This window comes from Physella acuta, unplaced genomic scaffold (genome assembly GCF_028476545.2).
Source record: "Physella acuta isolate Inbredline_101_S28 unplaced genomic scaffold, ASM2847654v3 ptg000917l, whole genome shotgun sequence".
Taxonomy (NCBI): Eukaryota; Metazoa; Mollusca; class Gastropoda; family Physidae; genus Physella; species Physella acuta.
This window is the reverse complement of record NW_026732434.1, coordinates 218,342-240,967: the sequence shown is the minus strand read 5'-3', so window position 1 is coordinate 240,967 and position 22,626 is coordinate 218,342. Positions and strand designations below refer to the sequence as shown.

Below are 22,626 nucleotides of genomic sequence, written 5' to 3'. Positions count from 1 at the left end.
GAAAGAGTTGTCTAAATAATCACATAGCATCTAATACAGCACAATAAACAGATTGTAAAAAAGAAACAATTTTTTAAATTTTTTTAAATTGTAAAATAAAATTTAAAATACAACGGAGTAATTTTTAAAGACTTAAGTACAATTTGAATATCCTATTTATTTATTTATTTCCTTATTTGTTTTCTTCAGACTAAGAGAAAAGAATAGCGTTTAATAATAAAGAGCTTGTATAATTTTGGATTAAATGTTAGTGTTTGTTTCTAGGTTGGTTAGCATGTGTGATGGTTTTTTTTTATCATATAAGATATGAGCAATATTCGCTTAAAATAAACCGTCAGAAAAGCACCTGAAAAAAATGCTCAACGCATCATGAAAAAACCAAACCTACAAAATACAAAACACAACAAAAAACACAAACCATAACAATTATATACAGAAACACAAAAATTAAACCAAGACAAAACACTTCAAGACAAAAAAAAAACAACAAAGATTTTTTAAAACAATTTCAAAATACAACACAACAAAAACATAGCACAACAAAAACACAACAAAGAAAATCCAATATAATGACACAATGTTTACCTGACTCAGCACTATTTATCTCACTCTGCTCCAACTAGACATTATACAATACATACAATATTACACGATGTAATCTTAACAGTCTAGTGTAATTTAATTGTAGACTAATAAAAAAGTTTTTTTTGACGATAATTTTTTTTTTTGTGTGTTTAACAGCCATTTTAATCTGAACACATTTTATCTGCAATATACATTGTATAACATACGGAAGAAGTTTTAAGGACAGATTAAAACAATATCTGCAATATACATTGTATAACATACGGAAGAAGTTTTAAGGACAGATTAAAACAAATAGTTCCTGGCCGTATAAATTAGCTTCTACAACCATAACAATCTGTCAATAAAATCCTTGTGGTTACTCACTCTCAACATTAGACTGGAATCTTGGTCCTCTACTATCACTACAAAAAAGGGCTATAAAACTGGTTACTGGCTTGTCTAGTAGCCTTGATTCTTTTATTTAAACTAATAAACTTCCATTAAATAAAAAGATTATATATACTAAAGCATTTTTTTATATAAATATTCCACGAAACAGCCCCCTCTTACTTATCAGATCTATTTTCTTTTAACATAAAACTAAATCGTCGTCTTAATTTACCGATCCCATATACACCTTTTTTCCAAAAACATAGCTTCGCCTACTCTGGTTCGAATTTGTGGAACAATCTTCCTAACAAAATAAAACTATCTAGATCTGAAAATATATTCAAATCTAAACTAAAACAAGAATTATTTAATGACCTCTCTAACTGACTCATTGAAACATTTCTCATTCATCTATTATATTTTTATTTTATCTCATCTTGTATTATAACTATGTAATATTATTTCTTTATTCCACATTTTTAGTGCTATGTTACTGCTATGTCGTTACTATAGTATTGCTTTTTTTAATGCTGTTATTTAATTGTTTTTATTTGTTTATTTTAAAACGGCCAATGTGAAAAAAAGGCATCCGTGCCTACAATTGTTACCGTAATCGAATAAATGAATATATGAATAAATGGTACTTGGAGGAAGGGGAGCTCAAATATTCCACACATACAGCATTTATTAGAACAGTCATACTTTTTCAATCACTACCATATTTTGTAACAGTCAAGACTTGTCTGTATGAAAAGTCATTCTGACATTCTGTACACTTTAAAATTTATAGTCAATAAACAAGCATTTGCAGCAGTATTAAAAATTTGAAGCTATGCTTTAAAAAATATGTAATGGAAATCATTTTCATTTTTTCTTTCCCAAGCTGTCTTGATTAGAGAATTTATGTAAAGTATTACTTTCAAAAAATTTTTAACAATAATTATACCTTCCATTATCTATGGTAAGTAGCTTCTACCTTCATATGAGACAGATCAGTGCAGGTGAAATGAGTTACAGCACTTTGGGAGAGCATAGGGTAACTAACAGATTTTTTTTTAAAAATACATTAAGATGGTTATTACCAGAACAGTACAAATTATGAAAACCATGAGGAAGTGTACAACCTGACTATAAATATCTCAGTTTTCTTCTGAACATGAGGATAAACGCATTTTTACAAGCTTGTGATTAAGTTCAAAACGAAAAGGGAAAAAACTATATATATATATATATATATATATATATATATATATATATATATATATATATATATATATATATATATATATATATATATATATATATATATATATATATATATATATATATATATATATATATATATATAATAGAACTAAGCAGATTCAGTTGTTTCTGTGGTGCCATTCGATGATTCATTTAAGTCTGTCTTTGCCTTTTTCTTTGGACTTTCATCTTCTGCATCTTCACTTTCTTTTTCATCTACAGATCGCTTTTCTGCTGTTGTTTCTTCTGTTTTTGATTCTGTCTCTTCTGAGCTAGCATTTTCATTTGTATTTTCTTCTGAATCTTCTGTTTATGTGTTTTCTTCTGTTTGTTCTTCTGCTTCAACATCAGCCTCATCAGCTTTGCCTTTCACATCTTCAACTGTCTTTGCTACAATTGGCTCTATGGTCTCTTTTGTTTCTGACTCAATTGTGCGGTTTTCAGCGGACGACGATAGAAACGCTGTTGTTCCTTTCACGACAAAGAACGAGATGCCACTAACAGATAATTTTTTTTTCCTTTTTACTTTCTCGTATATACGAAGTATAGAGAAAGTATCACTGATACGGAAAAACATAATTTTGCAATCTTGTCCGTATGTCTGTGTGTCTGTCTGTGTGTCTGTCTGTGTGTCTGTCTGTGTGTAAACACGATAACTGAGTACCGTTAAAGCTAGGTTGATGAAATTTCATATATAAGTATTTTATCAAAATCGTAGATCCTGATCAACTTTTGAGCGATTTCCGAAAACCGGAAGTGGTACTTTTTCTACTTTGAATTTTTCAAAAGCCTATAAATTGAGTATTATTTGCGATAGATAAATGAAATTTCACATGTAAGTAAAAGATCTAACTCTCTACCTTCTGTCAAATTTTGAGTAATTTCCGTTGACCGGGAGTACTAATTTACGCTATTTCCGATTTCTCAAAAAACGCATGTAAATTTATAAAGTACTAATAATATTGCGCACTATTATGCACATTTTGTTTTGGCGTTCGCTTGGTGCACAATTCTTTTTTCTATGAGATTTTATTCTATTTTTAAAAGTTTAAGTAATTAAAAATCATGTCTATATTCCGAGTTATATAAGAATATTCGAGAAAGTTTAGGGAAGATCACTCCCGTTTTATTTTTTCCTTTTTTCCGCCTCAGACATGTAATTTACACACAGCGTCAGTTTGCCTTGCATGTTCGCCTTAGTATTACAGCTTTCATCATCGGCTTTTGTGGACTGATACATATTTTTTTTTTCGCCTCAGACACATAAATTATAGCGTCAGTTGTGTGTTCGCTATGGTATTACAGTTTTCATCATTGTGAGGACTGATACATTTTTTTTAATAGAACTCCTTCCACTGTGTGGATAGGTTGCATGTTAAAAAAATGCAATGTAATACATAGTATTGCATTAAAAAGATTTACAATGTCTTGATATCCCTTCTGATTTCTTTGTTCCATTTTTCCATGTTTCTTTGATTTCTTTGTTCCGTTTTCTTGGTTCCATTTGTTTCTTTTGATTTCTTGTTTTTGTTTCCGGTTTGCTATGACATAAAGTACATATAACATAGATTACATGACAAAACATGATCGCTTATCGTCCTTTAGCCTTTGTTCTTGCAAGTAATATAATCTTGGTTGGGTAGTGGTTGATTCTTAGTTGGTAGTTGTACTTTGAGAGTGTTAATGAGGGAAGTTCCGTTGTTGAGGCGTTGATGGTAGAGTTGAATCGAAGAGGTATGATGCGTTGGTTAAGCGGCGAGTCTCGTGTGTTGTCTTTGATAGTAGTATTGTTCGATGGAGTGGAGCTTGGAGAGAATAGCGGAGTTGTGTCGTAGTCTAGTAATTGAGGTGGGCGATGTGTCGATGAAGAGTGAAGTTTTCCTGATATTGCTGAGTCGAGGATTGTAGATATGAAAGTTTGAGCTTGGTCAGGTAGTTTAGATGAGTAGAGTGAAGTTGTTGTCGAGTGTTTATTTTGGGTAAGTTGAGTTGGTATCGAGAGATAGTTAGTTCCTTTGCAGGTATTTGACGGCAGTGTTTCTTCCAGACTTTTTTCTCCGGGGGGGGCACTTGAAATTTTCGGGGGGGGGTAGACTTTCTTCGGGGGGGGGGGCGGACACTGTTAAAAGTATATATTTTCTATATAAATTATATAAATTTCATTTCGTTCGGGGGGGGCGGTAAAAAATTTTCGGGGGGGCTTCGTCCCCCCCCCCCCCCCCGAAGAGATGCCTGGAAGAAACTCTGTTTGACGGAGCCTCCCACCTAAGACATCTCCTAGGTGGGTGTCGCCAAAATAGTGGCAAAGTTGTTACTAGTGATGTGATTGCGTGGTTGATCTTTGAGCGATGAGTTTGATTTGCTTGCGATTGTGAGGGACCTCCCACCTAAGATCTCTCCTAGGTGGGTGTCGTCAGGCTGAAAAATAGAAGATTGAAAGTTAGCCACTCGTACATTTGAAGCCACCCAATACAAGTACTGGGTGACTCATCTCGAGGGCATGTGCACTTCGAGGGATGTGTGGGTGCAACCCCACAGCGGTCGTTGGCGATAGTTGCAATAGCGTGAGTAGTTGAGTTATCGAATGTTCTCGAATGACCGCCTCTCGGCCCCGGCTAAGAAAGTTGAACTAACCCATCGACATCATAGAGCAACATTCGCATCTTAATAAATTTCTCATTTAATATATTTAAAAGACTTGTATTTTTAACAGAGTCAAATGGTAATTTACAAAAAGAATAAAAATATCAAATCAAATAAAATTCACATTTCAAAAAATTTAACATTAGTTTTAAAACAATATATTTTTAATGTCGAGCTTTATATATTTTATTTAAATGAACTTATAAACACTGTTACAAGTTGTCTCCTTCGATTTACCTGAAAATATTTAATGGGAAGTAACTAACACAGTCATGATTTTTTTTCAACATTGCAGTCAATAAAATGTAAAAAAAAAAAAAAAATTTAAATTAAAAAAAAAAATATGGATGTGTGCGTGTGTGATCGCGCTTGCGTGTGTGTATTTGAGTGCGTGTTGAAAAAATTTGATGTATTTACTCAAAGTGTGTTAAATTGTCAGCGAATGCTTCTGCGTGTTTTATACCGATAAACATATCTTTTGGTTAGCATAGGTCTAGTATCCATTAATTAACTTTAGGTTCATTCAAGTTAATTTTTAATTAAAACATAATTGCAACTTTATTTTACAAAAGTATGCTTCTGCAGTGGGACTTAATATTGAATCTGTTTCGTTATAGTGATTAATATTCTATCACCTGGGTAGGATAGCAGAGTCGCATTGGTCGGGAGGCAGTCTAGACCCGAGTTTCGAATTCACGGCTTACAGATTTGTAGTTCAATGTCCTATAGCGGAATTCCTCTCCAAATTAGTATTGACTCATTTGTAGAAAAAAAAAATCGTCTCAGACATGTAATTTACAGCGTCAGTGTACCTTGCCATGTTCGCTTTAGTACTACACTTTTCATCATCGGTTTGTGATGTTACAGATACAGATTAACAATAGTAATATTTCTTTCCTACTTGTAGCCTGCTTTTAGGATTACGTAAATAAATTTGATTTGTTATTTAAAATAAACAGCTTTAAATATGAAGTAATATTTATTCATATAAAAACACACACTCGTTTCGCCAGAATAATGAAATTAGTAATCAAAAAATAAAAATATAGGACTATCCCAATGCACTTTAGAGGCTGTTAAGTTTTTATTTTATTTGTTTACAGACATCACCGGCTCAAGAGGTGTCTCCCATTAGCCAGGCAGGCCTCAACACGGTAAACGCCGACTAACTGGCTTATATATTGGTTTGATATATCGTGTATAAGTCGCTTCTGTCTTTTGGTTCTCACCAGGCTTATCTTCGACCCCACTGAACGCAGGGTAAACTCGTACTCCACCGTCCAGTACCCGGCTCCACAGTGAGAAGCTAATAATTTTTTTTAAAAATACGTCACTCACGACAAATTAATAGGAAATAATGGATAGGAAAATGCATTCTGAATAAAATAACATTACACGTATTTGACGGTATTCGAAAAAGTCGGCACCTCGGCAGTGGCAAGCATGGAACCGTCGCCAAGGGGCTGTCCACAGCACGGCTGTGGTGCTGGGCCTGGTGCCCAAGCGGCTATCAGTATACTTTCTAGTGCACATATTCTCATTGCTCTCGGATGAGTTTTTTTCTTCTGTTTAAACTAGTGTTTCTTTACAGTATAATTTCTGTTATGAGTTTTGAACATTAAATAATATAACTATTAATATTTGTGCAAGGAGCTGGAGAGCCTCATCTTGATATCAAAAGAGCCGCATCGGTTGCCGACTGCTGTTACCAGAAACACATCCGTTTCTTGTGTTTAAACTTAAAGTCGGGAAATACACAATTCAATTAGTCAAGGGTAGTGGTCTTCTTTTTTTTTTTTACTCATGGGAGGTAAGCTGTTTCTTTAAATTAACAAACAGTTAATAATAGTAAATTCCCTTGAAAAAAATACATTTAAAATTATTCATAAAAGGCATTTAAATTAATTAACTCTGAAGTTATACTATATTGGAAGCGTACAATTAATTAAGATAAAAACCTTAAACATTTTTAATATCAGTTTCTTAAAATGTGTTTTTAATGGAGGCTAACTTCGGTTTTATTTTTAAAAGATCTGAAAATTATTGTTTATTTTCCTTGGTTATTTCCCTTGGTTGGTTCTCTTGGTTATTTCCCTTGGTTGGTTCCCTTTGTTGTTTTCCTTGGTTGTTTCCCTTAGTTGAATAAAAGGAATTATAGTTGATTTGTTTTTGGACCGGCAGATGAAGGGATGATGTGGTCAGCACTATGCCCAGCCGCCTTTTTTCTCCCAAATGTGAGTCAGGTACCCATCAGAGCTGAGTGAACTCAGGAAACCCAGCAGACTCACGTCCGCATCGCGAGCGAAACTCGAGACATTCTGTTTAGCAGTGAGGCGCTCTACCAGCCAACCACGCCGTCCTGTAAATTTTTTTTTTTCTCTTAATGTTTTTGTACGACAGTTTTGTAACAAGAATACAAAGGTATAGGCCCTACCTAGCTCAGGTCAAGTCATCGCAAGGGAGATTATCCATGTCACTTGTGTTTACGAGGTTAAGATTCAAGAGTTCTCCATCTTATTTCTGTACAAAATTTTTAAAAAGTGTGATTGTATTCTAAAGTATCTAAAGGACCCATGACTCGTGAGGCGTCCTAACTAATGACACTCTTCGTCTATTGACACATTAGTTTTTGACATCCCTAGGGTGTCGTATTATGTGTATCGTTAGTTCAGTCGACTCCTACATGTGCTTGTCGTTTTTATATGCCAAAAACACCACAACTATTTAGTTAAGTTTTATTTGAATCTGAGAAGGACATACAACTTCTGTGTTCTTAGCTTAGTTCTAATCAGACTGGAGTGGTTTATTAATACAAAGTATCCAAATCCAGATTTGATTTTTTTATCAGCTCTGTTTAGCGTGGCCTAGCGATAGAGCGATAGAAGGCTAACCTGAAAGTCTCGAGTTCGAATATGGGTATAACGTCACTGAGTCCACCCAGCTTTGAAGGGTACCTAACTCAGATTATGGAATTAAAACTCTGTTTTAAAAATACTTTCCTGTCACACAAAGCTAGAAAAAGATTCCTTACTGTTGGCCGTGGTAAAAGAGAAATATTTCTTGCTAATGTATTTCCTGAATTATTCATTGTGTGAAGAAGTATATTTAGAATGTAATATTCATACGCTTCGACTTTATTGCATCAAAATATAGGCCCTACGTTACTATTCAAGTAATTTTTTTTAAAATATGTTCCACATAAATGCCGAACTTTATAATATAATCATGGACATGGTTGGACTTATTAGAGGAAAGTGAAAGAAATCAGCTACAAAAGCATGCACTAGTTACTTAGTTTAATTATAATTGACGCGTTTTGTTGTTTTCTTTTTTCTTTTTAATTCATATTAAAAATTTCGGATATAACAGTAGTACGTATTTAATGACTGACGGCCAATTTTTTAGATAAAGTTCTCCTGTACTTCGCCTAGCCAGTTTTAACTGTCCCCAACTGGAGCCAGATACGCTTTAAAACTGGATGAACTCCGGGCAAACAGAGGTATACTTAGCTCAGGTCACGTCATCGCAAGGGAGGCTATCCATGTCACTTGTGTTTACGAGGTTATGACTCAAGAGTTATCCATCTTATTTCTGTACATAAATCAACATGTCTAGTGTCAAGGGCCTCTGACGTTGAATTGTTGTCCTCTTACCATAAAGTAGTTGTTACAAAACAGCATTCCATTTTTTTAATGTCGCAGAATTATTATTTTTTTCCCTGTTATGTAAAAATGAATTTAAGGGATTTTATTTTTACAGTTATGTAAACAAAACGTAGCAAAGCTAACAGATTATTATCTTAATTCATTCAAATTCTTTGTTTCATAGCTTTGTTTTTTACATTAATTTTAAATTTTTAATTAATTTAAATTTTAAACATGTTGTTATTTTATTTCGCTTTAATTTTTCAACCGCCTACCATGTAAAACTGTTAATGAAGCGATTGTTTTTATATAACAGTTTTATAAAAAGGCGCAGTTTTGCATTTTGCATAAAGTTATTTTGTTTAAATTGTTGATGGCGTATGTTTTTATTCTAATCCTAGCTTATGTTTTTGTAATTTATTTCTACACTTGGATTTCAAAATAATCCAACTTCATTTTGTTATTCAATGTCTAACTTTATTCATGTGCAATATAATCAAAAGTGGTATCTTATCATAAATTATGAGATATCGGTGTACATAGACTGACCACCTCATAAACCATTCAACAATGGCATAACTGGGATAAGTGTAAAGGGACTCTAAGCCCAGTTTCTCCATTTTATAAATATAATTGTGGAAGTGGGTATAAACATGTGTGTTAGTATACAAATATCACTCACTCACCTGTCTTAACACTATTTGGTGTTAAAATGGCAAGTTTTAGTTGTTGTTGTTGTTGTTGTTGTTGTTGTTGTTTTTTGTTTTGTTTTTTTTTTTGTTTTTTTTTTCTATTATAAAGTAACATCAGCGGTAAACAGGTGTTTTCAAAATCTGAATCCTAATGCAATATAGTTTTTTTTTTACTGAGAAGTATATTTTCTAATATTCGAATTACTCCATAATGGCTGGGCATAGTGTTGACCACACTATCCTTTCGTTACTTTCAACAATTTGTATTAACAAGGAGCAGTTTATGGCTTGAGCAATTGTCATTCAGAAAACATCAAAGAAAGATAATTGTGGTGCGGTTAATATCTGTATGAAAACAGTCCCGTTTCGAGGGTGCTGTAAAATATGGTTCATTTTGGCATCTCTTCGGGGGAGGGGCAGTGACCCCCCCCCCCCCCCCCACCTCCTCGAAGCACGTCTACCGCCTTCTCCTCGATAAAAATTAATTTATAATTTTACCAGTAACTGTCAGCCTCAGAAAATTGAGTCCGCCTCCTCGTCCCCTCGAAAGTTTCAAGTGCCCCCCCCCCCCACTCCCCCGAAGAAAAAAGTCTGAAAGAAAAACTGGTGGAGGGCAGCAAGCCTAATCTTCCTCCCCTGAAGTAAGAATAGGGGGGGGGGAGCGTTAAGCAAATTGGCAAGTAAATCTGACATCAGTTAAACACTTCATTAACATGTGTATTAGTTAATTGAGTGAAATAAATCAAACTGGTTATTAATTTTTTGTTCATTTTATTATTTTTAAAACAACGTAACAAAAATTAAAACACGAAACAAATTATTAATTCTTAAAAACCTTAACAGTTCTTATCAATCTTGAAAGATTGCTTTACGTTACATAAAACTCTACCAACAACAAAAAAAAATTTAAATGATTTGGTTGAATTTCATCAGGACATCTAACGTTCTTATACAGTCGTCAGCATTTTAGTTTCTTGTTTGTTTGTTGTTTGTGTACTGCTGTTGCCATGGGAACCACAAGACTGATGATGGCTGCTGAAGTTCCTGAGAGAGTTCTGACGATGGTGACATGTGGGGGTAGGGTGTGATGGGGGTAGGGGGGGGGAGGTCAGGGGGTAGTGTGTTTAAAAAAAAAACAAAGGGACAATTTATAAATATAAATTATTTATTTTAAAGTTCTTATGCGCCCATGGCTCCGCTGAGTAAAAGCGGCGCCATGCCGGTCATGCCTGGGGAGGCTCCCCCGGCTCCGGGCTCGCCTCCGGCTCCACCGGCTCCAGCTCCGCCTTGGCTCATCATCAAAAGTGGGAGCATGCGGCTCATTTCACCACCGCCGTTCATCAGAGACATCAGCATCATGGGGTTGCTCATCAGGGATCCCATACCCCCGGCGCCGCCGCCGCTGGCGCCCTGGTTCATCAGCATCATCATCAGGGGCATCATCTCGCTGCTGCCGCCACCGCGGAGCATCATCATGAGGGGCATCATGGAGCTCATGCCCCCGCCGGCGCCGCCCTGGTTCATCATGGACATCATGAGCATGCTCAGCATGCCACCCTCCATACCGCCGCCTCTCATCAACAGGGGGAGCATACCCATCCCTCCCATTCCGCCCATGCCACCCATTGGCATTTGACCTGTAAAGATATAAATTTCATAATTTATATTACATTTTATAAAGTAAGTTTGTTTCCCTTTCCAGACAGTCAAATCTGGAAGATGAAGCAGAGTTCACCTGGATCTATGAGCTCGGCATAGGAAGGAATATGGAGAGTGTATGGTAACTTTTATTTTAATGGTATGCCCTGACAACCAGATGAACTGATTCCTACAGTTGCCATTGGATGTGCTGTCTCTTTATACAAATCTAAAGGATCGCAGACACAATTTCAAAGCATTACTTTTACAAACATACGTACATATAATAACACAATCACACACACACACGTACATATAGGCCTACATGTGTGAGTGTGCCTGTGTGTGTTGGAATGTATGCATATATATATATATATATATATATATATATATATATATATATATATATATATATATATATATATATATATATATATATATATATATATATATATATATATATATATATATATATATATATATGAAATTAAAAATACGTGTAACCTCCCCCCCCCTCCCTGAGCACCACCCTAGTTATGCCAATGGTAGCAAGTATTAATGTTTTTTTAATGGCGTAATAATTTAAAATAGAACGTGAACTCGTGTAGCTATCTAAAATTTCCAACTTTAAAATGTTTTATTTTTATTATAAATCGTGTAGATGCGTTACGTTTATTTTATTTTAATTGCTTTTGGTACGTGGGGCGGATGTCCCCCTGACCGGAAGTAATTAAACACACTGGATAAATTAGCGTTATCCGAATGTTGATAACTTATATACATAACACTAGATTCTCGCGACCTTCTGCACAAGACCGAGACATTAATCCTAATATAAAACTAGTCCATTAATACACTCAAACGGAAACAAAGGAGACGTTTTAAATTTATTTTAAAATAAATAAAACGGTCGCGTCTGCTTCCATTAAAAAAAAAACTAGGACGCAATGAATATAAATGGGTTATGTAATGCATTATATTTCAAACTGTCTCTTTCCTCCATGACATCTTCCTGTTGTACCCTTCAACCTACGTCACGATCTTGGGCAGACGCTAAACTTTAATTAATGTCTCTTAACTGACTTAACTCGGATGAACTTGTTTTTTTTTTATATAAAATATAAATTGTCTCCCTTTAGTTTATTCTGTATTATTAATGACCATTGTCAAAGCGACCGGTTTTTTGACTTATTGCAGTAAAGTCCTCCTTGTTGAGTGACAGGTTGACGTGCATTTACCTGTGACTACAAAGACAGCGGCGATGTAGCTTAAAGAGGTGTGTCTTGCCGACGGATATCAGGCATTAGGGGTCTAAAACTGAACCAGGAAACGACGCATACATTATCCGAAAACTAAGCATATCATATGAACACCTGACAGTGCATAGAAGGGGAAAAATACTCGGCAGGAACCCTAACCTGGATGCTTTGGTTTTACTAAATACAATGAAAATAAAATATAACTTACATTTTAATTTTTTTTTTCTTTAATTTTTTCACACTTGTTTTACTAACATAATCAGAACGAGCCCAAATCTAAATGCTTTAGTTTTACTAAATACAATGAAAATAAAATATAACTTACATTTTAATTTTTTTTTCTTACATTTTTTCACACTTGTTTTACTAACATAATCTGAACGAGCCCAAATCTGAATGCTTTAGTTTTACTAAATACAATGAAAATAAAATATAACTTACATTTTAATTTTTTTTTTCTTAATGTATTTCACACTTGTTTTACTAACATAATCTGAACGAGCCCAAATCTGAATGCTTTTGTTTTACTAAATACAATACAAATAAAATATAACTTCAATTTTTTTTCCCTTATTTTTTTTACACCTTTTACTAACATAATCTGAAGGCGCTCGGTGAGTTTTACTGTTAAATAATAATCTAAAACAGCCGAAATTTTTTTCGTAATTAAAAACATAATGAATATTTCACATTTATCGCATTTAGACTGAATCCAAAGCAATTAATTACGTTGAATTATCTCATTCAAACTGAATTTTGAGCAATAAATTAAGTTCAATTATCTCAGTTAAACTGAATTCAAAGCAATAAATTTAGTTAAATTATCTCAGTTAAACTGACTTCAAAGCAATAAATTAAACTGAATTTATTTTTATAAGAAGAGGAATCATGATAATGGGACAGGCCAAAGATTGGAAGTACGCTAAGACGGTATTTGTCACCCAAATTAAAACTGGCAATTAATTTTGTCTGAATTGCATTGTGTCGGATAGTAACTGTCTCTACGACATAAAAGTACACAATTCATTTTCCACGAATCGCATTACACTGAACGTTTAACTTTATCTAAGTTGTTGTCAGGCATAAACATTTTATTATTTCCTGTTGGAAGGTGGAGGTGGGGGGGGGGGGGGCGGGGGCTGATGTGTTGAGTTAGTTGCTTATCTAAAAATAGTTACATTTATTCTAGTCGAGACAATGCACGATTAAAAATGAGTGTCTCCAGTTCACAAATATTTATTGTTATTTTATTGTTATTAACTGATGTTGTTGTGTGGTTAGTTTTCATTTTTACGGTGAAATCATATAGAACCATTTTTTTTTTATTTTGGAGAGGGGGGTGGGGGTATTATTATTTTCTACATCTTTAATTTCTCAATCGTATTCCTCGCTACTTAACACCTCCATGCACACACTTCCCCACATCAATCTACACTACTTCACACACTCCAACTCTCCCACATCCCACCACACAACCTCATACCTTCCCACATCAAACAACTCTACGCCCACATCTTTCCACATCACCCTACACCACATTCACATCATCCCACACAAGCTCACACCTTCCCACATAACCCCACTTCCAGTATGTATCAAAACATCTAAAACATTAACCAGACAACATATTTAAAATCAGATACTGAGTCCCAACAGTTATTATATAAGCTGGAGTGAAAACAGCTGATTTAACGCGAGGGAGCCGTGAGTATAAAACACCCCCCTCTTCACTCCCCCCCTCCCCCCCCCTCCCCCCCCCCCCATTCATCCCTTCGTGCCCATACTCATTAGTTAAAGTTGATGTTCCTTGTAACTGGCAAAAAAACAAATCTTAGAAAAAACATGTCGGATTTTGTTCAGTTTGACTGTAGTTGTAAACTAGGGTGTCAAGGGGGAGGTAAAGTTAGGGGAGGTATTCTTTTTTTAAAATATAAGGGAGGTGTTAATTGAAAATCGAACATTGGCAACTATCAATATGCAGTCAAAGATCAGGTGCAGAAGCCATAGACGTCTTGATTGGATCACAGACAGGGCATTGAGATAAACGACAGGGCAATGAGATCAATGACAGTGCATTGAGACCAATGGCATGGCATTTAGATCAATCACAGGTGTTTTGAGATCAACAACGGCACTGAGATCAACAACAGGGCACTGAGATCAACAACAGGGCACTGAGATCAACAACAGGGCACTGAGATCAACAACAGGGCACTGAGATCAACAACAGGGCACTGAGATCAACAACAGGGCACTGTGATCAACAACAGGGCACTGTGATCAACAACAGGGCACTGAGATCAACAACAGGGCACTGTGATCAACGACAGGGCATTGAGATCAACGACAGGGCACTGAGATCAACGACAGGGCATTGAGATCAACGACAGGGCACTGAGATCAACGACAGGGCACTGAGATCAATTATATAAGTGATCATTGATATCACATAGAGGGCGCTAAGATCAACAGGGCGCCGAGATCACAGAAAGGGCACCGACATAACAGAGGGCATAGAGAACTTACCAAAAGCTGTTGCCAGCAAGCAGCAGGCCATGGCGACTGAAAAAATTCGATTCATGTTGGATGGGAGTGTTCTGAAAGGAAACAAATAATATCTTTGTTCAAATAGTTTAAGTGTTCTGAAAGGAAACAAATAATATCTTTGTTCAAATGGTTTAAGTAATTTCTGCTGTTTGAATAGTGATTCTTTCATTCATCAAATCTTAAACGTAAAATTTAAATAGATCAAATAGTAGGCTAGATAGAATTTTCAAATAATTTCTTACATTTCAGAAATTTCAGAATATTTTATTAAAATTTAAATGTACACGCCTATTTTTCGAAAATCCTAACAAAACATTTAAATCCAAACCACTATACATAAAGTATAGGCCTAAAAGCTAATGCACGGGTACCATAGCGGCCATTACAAAAGTTACAGTGATGTGACGTCACCAGATTGTCACAGCACCATGACGTCAGCTATCGTTGCATAACGTCACCAATAAAGTATTCAATGAACAGATTTTTTTTTCGTCAGAAATTAATAATTTTGATGTATAGGAATCGGCAGTGAGACCTTTACTTAAGAATCACATATTGTACAGTAGGCCCAATATATTTACGAAGTTAATGATAAAATAAAACACTTTAGGTCAGTATTAGCTAGTAGATAAAACGATATTTCACAACCCATAAATATTTCTTAATATATAATCCTAACTTTATACGGTCGTTCTATAAAACAGACCTAAATAAAATAAAAAATTATAATAATATAAAAGTTTAATAAGTTAAAATACGAAACAGTTCTCACACACAATAGAGCTCACCTTATCTGGGGTCCTTAGGAGAGGTGGTGCGTTACAGTTCTTTGCTTGTGAAGACCTCTTGGAGGGGAGACAATTTATATACGTGCGTAATTATCGTTCCTGTTCCCCTGACGTCACGACCTGTCCGCCATCCTTATTGCCTGAGTATCGACGTTGAGGAAACTAAAGGAGTGGACATTTATTTTTTTTGGCATGGGTGAAACTGATTACTTCCATGCGATACCTGAAACAAAGAACACGACCTATCTTTCTAAAGTTATTTTTAGCTCTTGAAATGTGTAATTAATCTATTAGTTTCGTGGTTTCTGTCGTGTGATTTTTTTTCCCATGGCTATGACATTTAAAAAACCGGAACGGAATAAAAAATGTAAAACACTGAACTATTTAATATTCGTGGCAAGGCATGGTATTAACAGTATATTTTTTAAGGATTGATTACACTCGTAAATCAAACAAAAATTATTAGCATTGTGTAAATTAAATAACTGATGTTATACAAGAAGGCCTAAATATTTTTTGTTATTTAATTAGTCTTGATGGTCAAACTGTTGAAGTAGCCTACTATTCTATTAAATATCCTTATCAAACTACAATTTTAGCCTCGGATGTTTTTTTGTTTTATTTTGAAAGGACTAATGCTCTAATTGGCAAATGTCACAAGACTAAATAGACAAACAAATTATAAAAACGATCAATGAATTATCGTTAATTATTGCATTAATCTTCTTCTTATTCGTTTTTAAATCTAGAGTTGGAAGAGATTCCCTCTAACTCAATTAAGTATTACTTGTCAACTTGTTATGCACCAAATTTGCCATTGAGTTCGATTTCAGCCTGTTTATTTATTTATTTATTTATTTTTGCTTTTGTCAATTTAATCAGTTAATAATATGTTTATGAGGCGATATTTTTTTAATTTAGAATTTATGCTAATCGCACTTTTAATTTGTTAAATGAAAGGGAAAGGGGGGGGGTTCATTTAACAAATTAAAATTTACTTTTAATTGAAATTTTTTTCTTCTCTTTTTACAATAGCAAACTTTTCGACTTCTTTGTATGTGCCTTTTTTTTTTATTTCTCTGTATTTTGTAAACTTTGACAGTTTGTAATTCAGAAATGGAACCTAATATTATGTTTTTAAAAATTGTCCTGCCATTTTTTGGCGTCACCTTAGGATAAAGAACGGGGTGGTCGCCCCCCTCCTCCCCCACAGCTAGGCCTACGCCGCTGACCCAAATCACACAAACTGGCACTAAAATAAGTTTTCGAATCTACACAAATCCATCAATCGTCGCCATTTAATATCATAAATCGCTTAGGTTTTTTTCTGTAACTGTGGTGTAGTATCAAAGTAATAGGATTATTAGTTGTGTTTAAAAATAATAACTGCAATTCATTTTTGTCATATTCCAGATTTATGTACTTTTTTCTTTTATTTTTTAATTATTGGTTTTCAGTTTTTTCCAACTACCATATCGTAACTTTCCACTCGACTAGTTATATCTTGGAGTAATCGAATCAAATTTAACCGTATCGTGTAAAACAAAGCACAAAAAAACTACATAAAATCGGTAGCCACCATTGTTTCTAGTCACCCCATCTCGTGAGTGACCTGTCAGTTTGATGAATGATCTCCCCTTGACAGGCCAGACACGAAGCTCTGCGCACAGAACGCGGGACGCTATTTCCGTCACGGCGCTTCAAAAATACACAAATAATCGCAAAATTTATTTTTTAAAATCTTCCTTTACACAATTTTTATTAGTACATTTTAAGTGTCAACAACATACCACTGTGTTTTTAACATCATATAGTCAATGTACACTATATTACATAATTATAAATTAGTATAATAAATATTGTTTTAAGTACTATTATTAGGTTATTTTTACATAACACCTACTTAACGTAGAGGACATGTAGAAATAGGGTTCAAAAAGGCCGATGAACCAGCATTCCTTCTATTGTCCGCCAAGTCGGAAAGATGTAGTATACTTGACCTACAGATTTAAAAAGATGGTGAATTGCTAACTTATAACATCGAGGGTGTTTACCATCTCAGTATATATGTAACAGGCTGTAGATAAATATACACAACACTGAGTAGTGGAACTACCACTTAGAAAGATAATAGTGACTCACAGTGCCCATATTTAAAGACCTTCTTGGTAAAAGCCCGATACAAAATACCTACGTGTATGTACAAATAAATTTGTATGTGTAAAAGTTTTGTGTGTATGAATGGGTGCTTATTTATGTAGTATATGATAATATGCTTATTATCTTTTCACGTATTTTTATAAAATTTTACTTTTTTTTGGATTGAGAATATTTGAGTAATGATCGCTTGTCATCTATTGTCAGTAGTATTAAGTAAACCTACAAGACAGAACTATGGTGATGATCGATTGTAATGAATGAAATTAACATCAACGGGTTAAAGGTCAGTATGTTGCAGAGTTTGATGGAAGATGCGACGACCTAATTGTTCAATGGGAGAGGTGTCTACCTAACCTAATTGTTCAATGGGAGAGATGCCGACATAATTGTTCAATGGGAGAGATGACGACCTATCCTAATTGTTCAATGGGAGAGATGCCGACCTACCCTAATTGTTCAATGGGAGGGATGCCGACATAACTGTTCAATGGGAGAGATGAGTCTACCTACCCTTATACTTCAATGGGAGAGATGCCGATCTAATTGTTCAATGGGAGATGTGCCGACCTAATTGTTCAATGGGAGAGAAGCCGACCTAATTGTTCAATGGGAGATGTGCCGACCTAATTGTTCAATGGGAGAGAAGCCGACCTAATTGTTCAATGGGAGAGATGGCGACCTAATTGTTCAATGGGAGAGATGCCGACCTAAATGTTCAATGGGAGAGATGACGACCTACGCTTATAGTTAAATGGAAAAGATGCTGACCAACCCTAAATATGAGTTCACAGACGTCGTAACTTTTTTAGACGGTATGTACATTTAGAAAGATATGTTACAAACGTTGGTTTTATAACGTCTTGGGCCTCCGTATCATGACCCTTAGGATGTGCTTATGTAGCCTATCACTTTAATTTTATTCAGAGTTTGTCGAAATAGCTTCTGCATACATTATTTTAAGCCCTGGGTCTATTAATAACCCCAAGATGATTATGGAAATGTGTATGACCGAGTACAGGTGTTTGTATGTTATACATTTTGTGTTTTGAACATGCGAAATATAATCTATGATCACTATTTTCAGTACGATATACTAGCCAATGTAATTTAATTGTAAAAATGTATACAAGAATCCTCAGTTAAAACAATACCTTTACATTAATATTTTGTTTAAACTCCGCACAGCACTTTGTTCTCAAATATTTATTTTTTTAAATCACCCCCACCCCACACACACACACACACACTAGCAAGCACACACGTACCCACACATATACACCAGACACACCTTACTTTTCACTTTCTGAATACTTTGATTTTGAATTGCTAAACGTACACGCGCACGCACGCGCACGCACACACACACACACACACACACACATATATATATATATATATATATATATAGGCATATATATATATAGGCATATATATATAGGCATATAATGAGTCTTTAGTTGACTTTGGGGCCAACAATTAAATGTAGCCCCCGCGCGCACACACACACACACACACACACACACAAGAAAAGATACAGCTACAGGAAATATCAATCACATGACTTTTATTATACGTTTTTAAAAGTTCCTGATTTTTTTTAGCTATTACAGGATATTCGTAGGCAGATGAATGCCTAGCCCCATAAAATCTATATTTACATACACATAATAGGGCTTGTAAGTCTCGGTCTCTCTCACTTAAAATTCGAAATCTCGTTAGCCAGGGAGAGGTATACATTTTCGAACTAAATTCATGGTTTTGAACTTGATTCACATTGATTTTTTTTAAAAAAAGCATAGCAGCTGTTTTCTTTCTAGGCCTCGCTTCATGATTTTAAAATGCAAGAGTACCCAAAATACAACAATTATAATTTTTGTATGCTTATAATAGAATCAAATGAAGTACCGATATGCTTAGGTTACTAATATTAATATTGTAACAACTAGTTACGTTTCTTTTTTTTTAAATAAAAATTTAACGTAGGACATTTTACAATTTTATTTAAGCTAGCCCAGAGGCATAGTGAGGGTGGGGGAGGGGGGGGGGGGGGGGTTTGCGTACCGCACCGAGTAACGCCATTTAGGGGGTGACACCAAGGCAAAAAAAATTGCAAAATGTCCTGAAGAAAAATGCTTTTTGCAAGTTCCATTAAATATTAATTAAAGTTAAATAGTCTTTTAAATACAAATCGACGATTATTTCAAAAGGGTGGGGGGGGGGGGTGACATCATGACGTAAACGTGCTAAATATAGAGAAAACAATGCTACATTCAACTGTATTATTAACAGACTCTAGATAAACATCGTTACTATTAAGTTTGCAGTGATTAAAGCTTATACACATGTACACTCATATATATATATATATATATATATATATATATATATATATATATATATATATATATATATATATATATATATATATATATATATACTTTTTTTTTTTGGGGGGTGACATTACGGAGTGCCACACCGGGTGACACCCTACCTAGCGACGCCACTAAGCTAGCCTTCATCTAGTACTCTATCATTATCATTGTTAATGACTTTAATTAACTTAACAATAGCGGAAGTAACTTATTTATTTATTTTTTACGAGAAGTAGGTGACCTACTTACAAGCCCTAGAAAACCAACTCAAAAGTTAGATTTGCCCATATTTATAGACTGCTACTACACCTTTCAGCTATTTGTTGTTGAATTGTTTTATTTACTTATTTATTTTTATTTTGTTGTTGTTGTTTTCTTTTTTGTAGGGCTGTATATTTTAAAATGCATTAAGGTAACCTTCAATCAACACAAACTCAAATGTTACTCAACAAAGTAAGCAATTGTTTGTTTTTTTGTTTTGTTGTTGCTTTCGAGTTTTTAGGCGCACGCATAGGGCTATAAATAGATGGCCCGGATAATCCGGGCATAGGCCCAGCCTTGTAAACAAAAGTGCGGTTAGCCAAAGGTTTTTGAAATATTATGCTGACATTTTAGGGCTGTTGTTATTTTCCTTTTTAAACTATTTTGGGAAAGGATTTAAACAATACTTAGCATATTGCTGTAAAATGGAAATTGTGTTTTTTTACCGGTTTAATATATCGTGCGCATCTTACGTAACAAACGTGACATTTTTATCAACATTGAACATTATATAACATTAATAAATAGACCACTCCACCCCAAACGTTATGTAAAAAAATCATAGACTATTCCCTTCCCCTCATCAAACAACGTGTGATGAGGGGAAGGGTTCAGATATTGTGACGTCACACTCACACTTTTGCATTTAAAAAGTAATATTAGAAACATAATTGTAGCCGTTATTTCGCGTTTTTAAAAACTCTGTAAATTGCAATAGAAATTGATTAGTATGCCCTATAATTTTCCGAGCTCAGTCTTCTTCTTGTTCTAGTGTTAGAAGGGATTCCCTACAACACAGTTAAGTATTACGTATCCGCTTGTTATGCGCCATGTTGGCCACTGACTCAGCCTGCTTCATTAGCCTTTGCCCAACCAAGAACACACTGCAAGGCAGTTTGATTTTGGAATTGTCTCTCTTAGAAGAGTTGCTGTCCCCAGTTATCGTTCCTCATCTACACGCGTTCAGTCAATATTTTAGAAATAAATCGATAAAAAAATAAACAGCTATTTCAATGGGGTGGGGGGGGGTTGTAGACTGAGCTCTGACGTCATTTTAGGAGAGGGGGTCTGGCTATTTTGTGACGACGTTTGGTAAAAAATCGTCCAAAAAAGCGTGACGTCATTTATGGATGACCCTTGAGAGAAAATCATTTGTTACGTATACCTACAATGGAAACATTCCTTCTTCTCTTCTTCTTCGTTCTTAATTATTAGTGTTGAAGGGGATCGAGATTTATCTGCCAGTGGGGTTGAACTCGAGACTGTTCTAATTATCAGCCATGAGCTATTTGCCGACTCGACCACGCCTCCAACACAATTAAGCGTTACGTGTCAACTGGTTATGCGCCATTGACTCCGATTTCAGCCTGCTTTTCTTTTTGGATTTGCTTCCATAACCTTTGTCCAACCAAGAACAAACTATAAGTTGTTTAATTTTGGAGTTGTCTCTCCTAGAAGAGTGGCTGTCCCCAGCTAACGAGCCTCATCTGCCCGAGGGTTCGAACTCGAGACTTTTCGGTTTAGCAACCATGAGCTTTACCGACTCGACCACGCCGACCCCCTCCAACCATTCCAAAATGACCGGAAAAAAAATTTAAAACAGTAATGGCAGCGATATGTTACATTGCTCAACATTACAAATCCACCATATCTAACACAATAGTTTAATTAATAGTTCTTTTTATTGTTTTTTTTTTTAAACTGTCAATACGTATTACGATTGTTTGTACGCGTGCTAGTTTAAGAATGTAAAAAAAAATAACGGACACAAAGTTTTCTGTTTCACCGTATTGTGCCAGTATACAACACATGTTGCAGCTTCCCATGACGTAAATCATATTTACGTGTTTGTTTTGTTTTATTTTTTCCAACTTCTGTACGCGTAGTTAACGATCAATTTATCAGTTGGCAGGATTTCTTCTAGACACTTTTCTACGAATAGAATACATGAAACCCAGGGCCACAAGAAGCTTTCGAGAAGAGGTGGGGGGGGGAGGCGACGGACAATTACTAAAGTAGGCCCGTATATATATATATATATATATATATATATATATATATATATATATATATATATATATATATATATATATATATATATATATATATATATATTCTGTATAATTTTTTTCTTTTTCGTCCGAATCCCCCCCCCCCGGCGAAAAGGAATTTATATAGAAAATATAAACATTTTTCAGTGTCCGCCAACTCGCAACATTTAGTCCCCCCCCCCCCCCCCCCCCCCCAGGAAATATCAAGTACCCCCGGAGAAAAAAGTCTGAATGAAACACTGGTGGGCGGTGTTTCAAGGGGGGAGAAGAGATGCCTGAAAGAAATAGTGTCAATAGGACGTCAACCAGTTCACTCACATTAGGAAAAACAAAGGCGGCTGGGCATAGTAGAACTGACCACACTATCCA

The 22,626-nt window shown here is 35.0% G+C and overlaps 2 protein-coding genes and 1 pseudogene across 2 annotated transcripts in view; 1 reads left to right on the top strand and 2 right to left on the bottom strand.

Moving 5' to 3' along the window:
* Nucleotides 1-22,626, top strand: part of LOC131953352 (ATP-dependent RNA helicase DHX8) — a 108,681-nt gene that overhangs the window by 45,378 nt on the left and 40,677 nt on the right. The gene's annotated exons all lie outside the window — the stretch shown is intronic.
* Nucleotides 2,305-5,665, bottom strand: LOC131953344 (uncharacterized; annotated as a pseudogene).
* On the bottom strand, nucleotides 10,087-15,566 carry LOC131953353 (glycine and methionine-rich protein-like). Its single transcript, XM_059316508.1, has 3 exons — nucleotides 15,414-15,566; nucleotides 14,605-14,675; nucleotides 10,087-10,818 (listed from the first exon to the last, which is right to left on the bottom strand). Exons 2-3 carry the CDS (start codon nucleotides 14,657-14,659, stop codon nucleotides 10,361-10,363), a joined length of 513 nt encoding a protein of 170 aa, XP_059172491.1. The 5' UTR covers nucleotides 14,660-14,675; nucleotides 15,414-15,566; the 3' UTR covers nucleotides 10,087-10,360.

Bases quoted from the DNA above. Each gene is read 5' to 3' on its own strand.
- LOC131953353 (XM_059316508.1), bottom strand. From the start codon at position 14,659: ATGAATCGAATTTTTTCAGTCGCCATGGCCTGCTGCTTGCTGGCAACA. The intron at 10,819-14,604 runs GTAAGTTCTCTA...ATATCTTTACAG, and splicing joins CTTGCTGGCAACAGCTTTTG to GTCAAATGCCAATGGGTGGC.